The sequence below is a fragment of the Manihot esculenta genome, chromosome 9 (assembly GCF_001659605.2).
Source record: "Manihot esculenta cultivar AM560-2 chromosome 9, M.esculenta_v8, whole genome shotgun sequence".
NCBI lineage: Eukaryota > Viridiplantae > Streptophyta > Magnoliopsida > Malpighiales > Euphorbiaceae > Manihot > Manihot esculenta.
This window is the reverse complement of record NC_035169.2, coordinates 3,874,734-3,887,678: the sequence shown is the minus strand read 5'-3', so window position 1 is coordinate 3,887,678 and position 12,945 is coordinate 3,874,734. Positions and strand designations below refer to the sequence as shown.

Here is a 12,945-nt window from a genome sequence, read left to right as displayed (position 1 = left end):
TTATATATTTCGATTCGGTTCGATTTTTAATTTCAAAAATTTTAGTTATTTCGGTTCAGTTCAGTTTTAATCATAAAAAAATCAAAAAAATCGAACCGAATCGATTAGTGATAATAATATATTTTTTTAATAATATAGAGAAATTAATTCATATTAAAATTAAAATATTTTAATTAAAATTTAAAATATTAAAAATAAAGTGTAAAAAATAAAAAAATTATTAAAAATCGAAATCGATCAAACTGAATTGAATCAAACCGAATCAGATCAGTTCGATTCGATTCAATTTCTAACCAAAATTAATTCGATTCGATTTTCATAAACACTAAAATTTCAATTTTTAATTTATTCGATTCAGTTCGATTTTAAACCAAACCGACCGAATGATCACCTGTAAGTACGTGTAGTTGGTGAGCTGGTAAGATTCAGCGGCTATGTCATGTTTATCTTAAAGAATAAAATTTAAACCATAATTTCAACATTCCAACTAAAATATAAATGCCTAATAGCACTTAAAATCCAAAATTTTTTGACTTTTTGTAATTTAATCCACTAATTCTAATTTTAGTACAATTTACTAAACTTTTAATTTAGAATAAATTTTATTCAGATTAAAAATACAATTTAGTAAAATACACTCCATTTTAAGTGGCATGCCACCAATTTCATTTTTTTATCACTAAAAGCGGATATCATATCTTACATGTGATTTAAAATATTAAAATAAATAATTTTTAGTTCGTTTTTTTATTTAACTTATTTCTTCCACTAAAAACCAAAAAAAATCAAGTTGAATTAATTTTTAAAACTACATCATTTTGTCATGTATTATATACACAAAAATACCCTAACCCTAATTTATCACTCATCTCATTTGTCCCTACTGTAGCTCTCTCTATTCTTCTTATGATGTTGATTTGACCCCGTATAGCCTCCTTCAAGTGACAATTGGAGGAAGAAATGTGTCGGTGAGCAGCCAAAGGAGGAGCGACAGTGAGAGCAAGCTCCATTTATTAGGGAAGAGCTTTGAATGTGGAGCATCAAACCTCCATAATAGCTGCTAGCAACATTTGAAAGAGGATCGTCGTCGGACGAGCATAGCTTTCTTCCAGAGATTATTAAAGGATTAAAAGAGTACCAAACCTTAAGTATGACCTCTTCTCAACCACAACCTACACATGGCACTTTCTAGTGATACCGTACAACTCTTTTTTTTTTTTCTCATTTTTTTTATGTTTGTAATTGAATTATTTCAAAATTTGCAGAGATAAAACTAATGGATTAAAATGTAAAAAGTTGAAAGGGTTAGAAATTTATGGGCTATTAGCCCAAATATAAAGGTCAACATTTCAAACTCATCTCAACAATAATCTAAAAGAAAATTTTTCCAAACAAGTCCGCAATTATATTCACTCCCATTAATTTGCAAACTCAATCATTGAAAAAACATGGAGCTAACCCAATCACCACCTCAACCAATCCATCACCCTCCTGCCCTTCTTCTATAGTTCATTCCAAATCTGTCGTTGTACCTCCCTCCCATCATCCCATATACCTGATGCCAGTCCCAACCTCTTCCTCTGGCTTCCTCCTCCGGTGACCCTGCGGATCTACCCTACCAACACAATCTTCCTTTCTTGAACTATCAACAGACAGATTACAAGAATAAAGCCCAAAATTTCCTTTTTGGTAATACCTTTGAAAAACAACCTGCTAGCTGCACAGTACCCCAAGCAACCCTGTCCTAACTCAATTCTCTAGACAAATAAATTACCAGAGCTTTTCAATGAATATCTTACCTCTTTAGGCTCGCAGAAGGTCAACGCCCAAGAAACCTTTAGGAAGCTCCCTCTCCTCTTCCATTATCAGCATTCGGAGACTTTAAATGCTTCTCTGCTAAAGAGATTGGGATCAGAGAAGGAGAAGAGAGAAGCAGAAAGGTCTCTCCGGATTAATAGCTCTCCAAAAGGGCGTGAAGATGAGATGATGGGTGGGCCTAATTCTTCTGCCAAGAATTCTACTGGGCTTTTATTCTATCCTAACCCAACCCATCAAGACATAACTTTACCTAGCCCATTGGAATCAGATTTAGGCTATTCTTGTGCTGCTAAACCTTCCACTCAAAGCCCAACCCGATGGTCCTCTAGGAAATAGACCTTTGCATACAAATGTGTTCTGTTAACCATCCATCCCAAATCGTATAACATTGAGGAATAGATGCCTTTCAACCAACTATTTGAATTAGCAGCAATGATGTTCCACTCTAATGCTTATAAGGAAAAACCAAACGTAGAAAGGGAGGGCCATCATGTTGAAGCCACGGTTCATTTGAATTGTCGACTCTAGAAGAGGCAAGCTTGTAACCGGTTCAGAAGCAATTCTAGAGTTATATTAAAAGAACTGGTATCCGAAACAGATACGATGGCACATGGAAAGAGCTCTAAAAGAGGAAGAGATGTTGCTGATATGGAAAATTCCACTAAGAAATTATGTAAGCAAAACTTTAAATCTGATAGGGTGGGGAAAGATATGTACAATTCTGTCCATAAGTTTTTAATCCTAATACGGTGGTCAAACAATCTAGCATATCTTTTAATCCTGTGGTGAGATCAAGCAAAACTTTAAATCAGAATTGGTTTTCTAGTGGGATCAAGCCAATAAGCTTCTTCCCGCAAAATCTCTACAGATAATTCCTTACCCAGATTTCTAATATTTTCTCCATCCCTTCCTAATCTATCATTCATAGCCGCTTTCAATTGGTTTTCTAGATTAGAATTTTCATCTTGGAGTTGTAACCACAATCCATATAGGTGATCACTTAGTGAGATTCTGATTCAAAGTTTTTCACTAGCCTGTTTTACCACCTATATTGGCATATAGTGGGGAGAGATATCTACAATTCTGATTCAAAGTTATTGGCTTGATCCCACTACAGTGGTCAAACAATCCATTGGAGTAAATCTAGCATAACTTTTAATCCTAACACAGCCAACCAAGTCAAGCATAAAATTGCAAGGATTATTCAGATTCACAATTTCAAAGCTCCAAATAAATTTCTAGGCTTGCTTTTGGATATCCCAAGAACCAAAATCCAAATCTTCTCCTTCATTAAAGATAGAATTGCTAAGGCGACAACAGGATGGAAGAACCATTTTTTGTCGAAGGGAGGCAAGGAAACCTTAAATAAATCAGCTGCTTCAGCCCTGCCGGTTTTCACTATGTCATGTTTTTGCCTTCCTGTTTCCCTTTGCAGAGTAATTAATTCCATGATGGCTAATTTTTGGTGGAGACAAAAAGAGGAGGAGAGGAAAGTGCACTGGAACTCTTGATCAAATCTGTGTGGACCGAAATCAAAAAGTGGGATGGGTTTTCGAGATTTAGAAGATTTTAATAGCGTGCTGCTTGCTAGACAAGGTTGACACATTTTGAAACAACCAGAATCTTTGGTTGCACGAGTTTTGAAAGGGAAATACTTCCCTTCTTCATCCTTTCTGAATGCTAAGATGGGTAGTCGAACATCCTGAGGTTGGTAGAGCTATTTTAAAGGCTAGGCAGATCTTTTTTGAAGGTGTGAAATGGAATGTGGGAGATGAGCGTTCAATTATGTGCAAAACGGAGAAATGGACACCTAATTCTTTTCCTGCCCTTCCACAAATCAGGCAAGATCATGACATTATGTTGACCCCTCGGCTCATTGATAGTGTAACCAATTCATGTAATATTTAAGCTTTAAATGAGAATTTTACTGAAGAAGTCAAAAATATCCTAGCCATTTCTATAAGCATGTTTAGAGGTGAAGATTCTCTAGTGTGGCATTATGATAGATTCGGGACATACTCTGTTAGATCAGGTTATCATATTGCTAGACAAATTCATCGCAATTCTAATCATAGCAGGGCAGGCCTAGGCCCAAGTTTACAAGCTCTTGCTGATGGTGAAAGAGGTAAGGAAATTCAAGCTTTCCCCTAAGCTCTCCATCTTTATGGTCCTTACTAAAGAACAAGTTGCCTTGCAATGAATTAATCCACTCTCACCTGCCTTATGTTAGTCCATTTTGTGTCTCGTGTGGTCAAATTGAGTCAGTCAAGCATCTGTGCTTCGAATGCCCAAGAGCTGCAACAATTTGGTTAACTCTCCTGTTCGCCTTCGATCAACAATGTTATTACAAGGAGCAGACATCAAACATTGTTGGGTTGATTTAATTCAAGTGGTGAGCAAGCACCCGAATGATGATCATTATAAGCAAATGATTGTCTTTCTCCTGTGGCAGATCTAGAAACAAAGGAATTCAATGCAATTCCATAACATTCAACAGAACGAGTGCTCTACCATCCAAATTGCTTTACAACATATGGAGGATTTTTGAGAGGCTTCCTCTTTAAGCTTACAAATTCCAGCTCATGCTAATGTGCGACAGAATACAGTTACAGCTTGGGTTCCTTCTCAATATGGAACAATCAAAATCAACTTTGATGCAGCTCTGATTTCTAAAGAGGGTAAGGATGTGTTAGCTGGTCTTGCTAGGGACTTTAGTAGGAAGCCTCTTGACTGATTTTGTAGAAAATTTGATGGTACAATAGACCCGCTTGTCCCAAAATGCTTGGCATGTCGGGAAGCCACTGTGCTTGTTACTCACAGAGGCTTTCCTTCAGTAAGGATGGAAGGTGATTCTCTTTTTAACTATTCAAGCTATCCAAGGGATCAAAGTTCCTCTTCAGATCAAGGGTCTTGTTTTTGACATTCAGTCTCTAGCGTCCCTTTTGTCATCCTCTTCTTCTGCTCATGTTAAGAGAGAGAGGGTAATGTTGCAGCACATTTTTTAGCTTCTAAATTTTTGAAAGATGTTAATTTTGCTTGTAATCCTTGGCTGCAATACTCATCAATGAATTGTTCCTTTATTGGCAAAAAGAATCATTGAAAAAACAAAACAAAGCCAAAATCTCAAACACTCAATAGAATAACAGAAATCCAACCACTGAATGAGAATACAACAAATCAAACGTAACAAACCATAATACAAAATGCAAAAAGAGACATGCGAGTACAGACTCGTAGATTCTCGACAGCGATGGCGAGAGTATGTTCTATGAAGCAACAAATCAGAAATAGACTCGCAGAACAAGAGTAAACTTTTAAACTCCCGATTCTCAGATGCAATACCAGAAAATTCTCGGAAATGCATCAGTAGATTCTTGAATGCAAAGTAGCAGTCGGCAATCTCAAATCTCAAGGAGAACCAAATAGAAAAGGAGAACGGGTGCAAGAATTCTATGAAGTCCGTACGTACGGGGAGAATAAAGAAGTAGAGAATCCAAATCAACGAGGTTTTTGGGTTTATAAGGATAAAAAAAATATTTAGCTTATTATTTTTTAAAATTTTAAATTAATAAATTAAAATATACTATTATAATAAAATTAAATATTTTTCTAATAAATATAATAAAATACATTTTATTATAACATACAATAAATTAAATATATTTTTTAATAGAATTAAATTTAATATAAAATATATTTAATATTATATTATAAAATATAAATTTATTATATTTACATATCAAAATTTATATTTTATAAATTGTGTGAAAGGCTATAAGATTTTATATATTATCGGAATAATTTTTTATACAAATTTACATATTTTTTAATACTCCTTATTTTATAATATAATATTAAATATATTTATTAATATTTAATGTTAATATGAAAATATTTTAATTATTATATTATATATTGTAGTAATATATTGTATTATATATATTATAAAATATATTTAGTTATGTTATTAATAAATAAAAAAATTAATAATGAAAAAATATTATCTACTTTTTAATTAATTTATTATCTATTTCTTTTTTATGAACTAAAAATTCCACTCATACACAAATATAAATTATGTATGCAATTATATATTACAATATTAGCACCTATTATTGGTAAGATCCACGTGATACTGTTAACAGTTTATTAATGTTTATTTCTTATGATAATAATTTATATTATAAAAATAAAAAATATTGTTAAAAAATATGATAATGATTTATTAATAAATATGTTATGGTAATATCGTAATTTGGTACAAAATAATTCAATACTAATAAATAAAAATGGCAGCTGTTAAAAAATATTGTTAGTAATATTCATATGTAAATATAATAAATTAAATATATTTAATTTATATTTTATAGTATAATATTAAATATATTTTATATTGTATTTAATTTTAATAAAAACTATATTTAATTTATTTAAGAGAATAATTTATTATTATTTTACATTTATTATAAAGATTTTTATTATATTACAATAATATATTTTAATTTATTCATTTAAATTTTAAAAAATATTAATATTATTTAATTTTAATACTATAAAATTAATATTATATTACTATTAGACAGTCGTCAAAAATAATTTAACAAAATATAAATTTATAATCATATTAATTAAAAAAATACAGCCTACTGCATGACAGATTGCGTTGAAAGACCTGCCACACAGCAAGCCAATTAGCAATATTAAAATTATTTTTAATATTATATTATAAAAATAAAACATATTAAAAAATTATATAAACTTGTAAAAAAAATAATTCAGATACTATTTAATTTCAATATGACAAAAATTAAAAAACATTGTTAATAAAGAACACTTTCGTTTATTTTCAATATAATAAATTTATTATACTATAATATTAAATATATTTTATATTACATTTATTTTTATCAAAAAATATATTTAATTTATTATATATGATAATAAAATATATTGCATTATATTTATTATAAAAATATTTAATTTTATTACAATAGTGTATTTTAATTTATTGATTTAAAATTTTTTAAAAATTATATATATATATAATAAAAGCCTGTTGTGCTGTGTTTTTTTTTTAAATAAAAAAGCGTCGGGAATTCCTATTTGGTCAATAGTTTTGAATCAATCCTAAGAAGTCAATATTTTTTTTACCCCCTAAAAACCCAAAAAGCCCCAAATCAACGGCCCAGGTGTCAATACCTGAGATAATTCTCAAGCCGAATGTCATCAGAAAGAAATAGCTCAGAAGAAAGCATGAGTTTAGAATTGAATGGCTCAAATACTTTTTTCGATTTCCTATATGCAAGTCAAATGCCAAGAAAATATGATAAGACGCCTTGTACAATGATCCGTTTCTCAACAGTTTCTAAATATATGAACCAATTCAAACGTGTTTTTTTAAGTATTTCGCATTATTGTCTGCTCTGCTGTAGCTCAAGGACTGGAAAGATTCTTGAGATCCTCTTCTTTGGCAAACCAACTTGGGATTATCTTCAACACGTGGGGATAGAGATCCTTGTAGGAATTTCTAATTGTTCCTTCTGCAACTCCTGTGGCACCTGAAATTTCTGCATTCAACGACAGTATTTAATTATCTAATAACACACATGTATCTAGCTTCAGCATATGTTAAAAAAAAATAATAATAATAATTTATAATATAATCCCTGAAATTTAACAAAACTCACAATTTAGTCTATGGTCTGTTAATAGTAAAGAATTTAGTCCCAAAATTTTATTCTATTAATAAAATAATCATTCTATTAAATTTACCTTTAGTTAATTATTAATTAAAAAAATCAACTCAAATTTAAAGAATTATATTATTATAAATATTAAAACTTCAATGATAAATTGTTATAAATTATTAAAACTAAAGGGATTAAATTATTATAAAAAGTGAATTTTAAAATACTAAATTGTTGTAGTGTAATGTGAATTTTAACAAAAGGGCTATTTTGTTAAATCTCAGGGTCTATATTATAAATTACCTTTAAAAAATTGTCCAGAAATAATTTAAAACTGCAAGTGAGAAATATCTATATGAGAATCATAGATTATCAGAATAAATGGTAAAATCAGGCAACTCAAGAAATATATGATTAAATTACACGAAATCGTTCTCATTTAAATGCATATAAGATTATCTAACCTTTGAGACTAGGCTTCTTCTCGTTTGAAAGCTGAGTTATAATATAAATGACTGCTGCTGCAATTGAAATTGGGCTCCTCCTGCAAACATTTTAAGCAAAAATATAAAAAAATCAATACAAAACCCAAGAAAGTATATGTGTATATGCATAAGCAACTAATCAAGGCTAATAAGTTGATCAGAAATGGATACACTGCATCCCGGACATGACCCTCAAAGCTTTTGCAAACACAGTTTCAACTACACTCTTATTTTAAATCATGGAACAAAAATACACGGAAGATAAGAAAAAAAAACATAGGCAGCATAAGAAATGATGCCAAAAATAAGAAAATATACTCCTTAGAAGCCCCCACCGAAAAAATAATGTTCATAAAAGATTATATTAATAATATTATTATTATTTTCTATTGTTTTTATCAGCCCTCCTGAAATTAATAGGTAACCTTAGAACTTAGTAACATATGTTTTGAAATATTAAAATCACTTTGTTGTTACTAATGTGCATTTCCAAGACTAAAAAAAGAAATAACTAATTAAAAAAATAAAACAATTAAAAAAATAAAACATATAGTGCAGCATCACAACTTATACTCCACTTTGACACTCTCTATTCATATATTTCTTATTGCAGCAGAAAACATCCATCAAAATTACATGTTTTTTTGGCTTTCTTTCTCCTTCATCCACACTTTCACTCCAATACAGAATGTCTGCTGGAATTTCCCATAAATTGAATCCACTTCTCAAGCTTTGTTTTCCTATTTTTGACAGGTAAAATTTGTTTTACTATAATTAGACTGTTTTCTCTTATGTTCCGGTAATTTTAAAAATTAGGATTTTCACTTTCACATGTATAAGGTTGGTAAAATTCATTTCAAGGTTTCTTTACAGAAAATTGGAAGCATTGTTCAAAGAAACTAGTATGAAGTGGTGATGAAATCTACCCAATCAACAAAGTGGAAATGTATGTAATGACTTGACCACTCTCAATACTATGGCCAACATCAGGAAATGAAATGGAAATAGAGATGGAAGGGGCAGTGAAAAATTAAAAAGGCCTTTACATGCTCAAGCTTGCAGACAAAAACAATACCAAGCAAACATTAACTGAAACAGATGCAACGTTGTCTAAAAAAATTCAACCTTATCACAAACTTGAAGTGCAGATTTCAACTATTTTCTTTGAAATCTGAAACTATTCACTTTTATCATCATACCCATAGAGCTCCACCAATTATATAGAAGCATTTCTACTTATCCATAAAAAATGGCTCCAGAGACTACGTGTTGTGGTCAACCAAGAGGTAACTGCCTCAGGGGGTAATTAAAGTAAAATTCCTTCGCTGATTAATTAAAGCACGATTGACTTTCTCATTCATGCAGAGGCTAAAGTGTTACACTGGAAGATTATGAGTACCTTATGTCAAACTGTTCTGACTTCTGAACTGCTTCTTGGGCAGCTTTAACTGCTTGATTATTCATACCAAGATTGGAACAAAAACGCCTCTGCATGTCAAATTGAGGTTAACATTAGCAATGGTGCTAACAAGCACAGAAACAACCAATACAGATTCTTCATCAAATGAAAAATTGTATGTGAAGTGTGAAAAAATAGCATAACTAAATGCACTCAAGTTATTCAATGAAAAAAACAATTACCCACCATAAAATCCCCAGCATGTATTGTTCCCATCTCCACTGACTGACCCGTCTCCAACCCCAGCTGTTTCACTATATATTCTTTTGCTCGGCCAATTTCTTTCTTTGTGGCTCCATTGGCGACAGAGCAAATTTCTAGTTGAAATCCACAGGTTCAAGGAAGCTCAAACACAGGGAAAGATAAATCAAGAAGCATCCAGATGTTAAAAGGATTTTAGGCTGTACCCTTAACAGTTCGTGGCTTGTCTTCTTGTCGACAAGCAATGTAGAGGCAAGCAGCCAATAAGGCATCCTGATTTCTTCCTCTACTGGACTTTTGATCTTCCACCCGTTTATAGATCTCATTTGCCCGATCCTTCAGATAATGACAAATTGGAAATTAGAGGTACAAAAGAATCATTAACAAAATTAATTATCTAAATCATACAAACAAAAGAACTAAATAATAGAAACCAGGCAGCAAGGGATCAGAATTGAAATTCTCAAAGATATTTCTAATTGTAATCAGGATTTTGGTTGCAGTCACAAAGTCACAGCAGAAGACTAAGCCAGCAGTTAATTAACATTGTTATTTGAACTCGGAAGGTAAAGAAGGATTATAAGATTAAAACTTAATGCTAATTGTTGACACTAAGCCAGCAGTTAAATAACATTGTTATTTGATTTGGCCAAAGTCTATTCCTATAAATAACCGCAAGCTCAGATACCACATTGCGAGATCTAGAAAGGAATCAAATATATGCAGCCTTCCCATTGCATATGCAAGGAGAATGCTTTTGTTGTTTGAAACAGCATCGATACTGTTTGTATTTTAAATCAGTATGAACTTCCAGTCACCTTGAAACAAGCTCTAAGGCCAACCCCGACAAGTAATGCTCCATAAGTAAAACAAAGGGAATTTGCGTGCAAGAAAGTTACTAATTCCCATCCACATGTGTGGATATTTGCATTAGAGAGAGTTAACACAATCAGCAGCAACATAAATATTGAATCATCGAGTAGCATACCTTTATAGTTGCAACAAGGCCCAACCTGAAACAAAATTTCTTCACATTAGCAATGATTTTTGCAATAGTTCATCAGTTAAAATAATTACTGAAATAAAATAGGATACCACTAATTTGCTACGAATACAAACTTATAGACAAAGCAAAGAATTCATGCTTATAACTATTCCTTCAATTGATAATATTTTCTTAAAAGAACAAAGTTCATCACTTCCTAACCACCATTGTTAATGAGCCGAATTTTAATATCCTGAGATCGAGATTTGAACAATCAATTAACTGCATTTACTATTATCATTGCCCAAGCACAGAACAATTTCACAAACCAACCAACCCAAAACTGAGGATTCCACCAATTTATTTTGCAAATTTAGAACGACAAAAAGCGACGCACTAGACTTTGGTTATTTAAACTACATAAAGTCCTAATACTTGAAACTCGATCAACAGCTTTCCTTTAGCAGCTTAATCCCCGATCCAAAACCACCGATCAGACTCATCACTTACAATGGCGATCCAGCTTAATTAATTAAAATCCGACAAGAAATTCCATTCTTAGAAAAGAAACAATTTTGATACCTATCAGACATTGTAGCTATAGTTTTAAACGCCAAAATCAAACCCCGATCCGGATTGGATCCTCTATTCTGCCAGCGACCCAAGGAAGAGGAAAGGAACTCGCCAGAAGCACCGTTAGGCTTGGCTATGACGGTGGAAAGACCACCGTCAGTTAAGAGAGGATTCGTAGGTCCACCAACACGGACGGGATCATTATCTCCAGACTCATTAGCGAAAGTCCTCCACTCGGAGGTCTCATCGATCGAATGTGATTCCAACACCAATCCACACTCCGAGCACACCGTATCCCCTGCTGAGTGGTCGAACACCACCTCCGTCTGCCGCTTGCAGTCCGAGCAGTAAGCGTCCATTAATATATGAAATTATGCTTATAATTCTGAAAAAAAATTTGATTTTTCTCCTTGTTTACTCTGTTTCTATTTCAATTTCCTAATTTTAGATTAGTTGCGCTGCTGCGGAAGCCGAAATAACGGAGGAGGAGAAGCCAAACGCAAGAAGAGAGGAGAGCACGAGCTTGGAATCCTCCAGATGGATTATATATAGGCAGGGTTAGGAACTAGGAAGTGATCAAGTGCGCTATGGCTTATTTTTCTAATTTACGTATTTTTTATCTTTAACCGTTAATTAGTAGGACCTACTGGATCTGACGTCGTTGGTGCTTGTAGTTGGGCTTACTGTTAGCGTTGGAACTCGGAAGCTCTCTTGATTCGGGGTAATTTTCGTTCATAATTACCCTATATGTGTTTATTTCAGAAGTTCAATTAATCCTTTTGTGAAGAATTAAATAAATTTAACTTGAATATTTTTCTAACTTATATCTTTTTAATTTTTAAGGGCTAAATAAATTTTAATTTAATATAGTATTATTTTATAATAATAAAATGTTTTTTTATAAAATTTATTTTGTAAATATAAAAATCATTATTATTTTTACGTATTTTTAAAAATTTTTATGTTAATTAAAATGTTAATATTTTGAGATTTTAAATTAAAAAATAATAAAATTATTATATTTAAATGAGAGTTTAAAAATTATAATTAGCTAAAAAGAAGGGTTAACCTATTAATTAGTATTTTTTGATAATTAACTAAATAATAATAAAAATTTACTAATAAAATTATTATATTTAAATAAAATTTTAATTCAATAAATTTATCAATAATTTAGTTAATTTTTTGTATTTCTTTTTACTCATTTCAATATTATTATTTTAAATTTTATTAAATTAATTAATACAAATTAAACTTAATAAAAATTAACTTCAAGATTTTAATTCATTATTTTCTGGTTAGTAAAGATTTCATTTTAATAAAAAAATTTTAAACATCTCAAAACTAAAAATATGAAATATTTTCATAATGAGTTTAATATACTTAATAATTAATATTGAAAATATTTTTTTTCTTTTTTTTAAAATTAGTGATAAAATTTTATTTTAGAAAATAATGATATTTAATTAATATTAGAATAGAGAATTTTACTTACATCATACTTGTATAATTAAATAATAACTTCCAAAAAAACTAGTATTATTTATAAAATTTAATTAGTAATAATGATATTTTTATTATTTTTATTTTATCAATTTTTAATCATTTATTTTTAAAATTAATTTAGCTTTATATTTATATTTTTGTAATATTGACTATTTTCTATTTAATTATCTAAAAATTATAATAAATAATTTAATAATGGATTATTATAGCTTATTTTTTGTTCCCTTATTT

General features: G+C 30.6%; 1 protein-coding gene and 1 long non-coding RNA gene across 2 annotated transcripts; both read right to left on the bottom strand.

Annotated features, from left to right (window-relative positions):
* Positions 1 to 769: 769 nt before the first annotated feature.
* Positions 770 to 2,037, bottom strand: LOC110622305. The gene is made up of 2 exons (XR_002489080.2): positions 1,800 to 2,037; positions 770 to 1,642 (listed from the first exon to the last, which is right to left on the bottom strand). It is a non-coding gene; the product is annotated as an uncharacterized LOC110622305 (long non-coding RNA).
* A 5,002-nt stretch (positions 2,038 to 7,039) lies between these two features.
* LOC110622252 (transcription initiation factor IIB-2) lies at positions 7,040 to 11,728 on the bottom strand. The gene is made up of 7 exons (XM_021766708.2): positions 11,218 to 11,728; positions 10,639 to 10,663; positions 9,857 to 9,986; positions 9,636 to 9,766; positions 9,390 to 9,478; positions 7,970 to 8,049; positions 7,040 to 7,385 (listed from the first exon to the last, which is right to left on the bottom strand). The coding sequence occupies exons 1-7, from the start codon at positions 11,565 to 11,567 to the stop codon at positions 7,252 to 7,254; spliced, it is 939 nt and encodes a 312-aa protein (XP_021622400.1). The 5' UTR covers positions 11,568 to 11,728; the 3' UTR covers positions 7,040 to 7,251.
* Between the last annotated feature and the right edge of the window lie 1,217 nt (positions 11,729 to 12,945).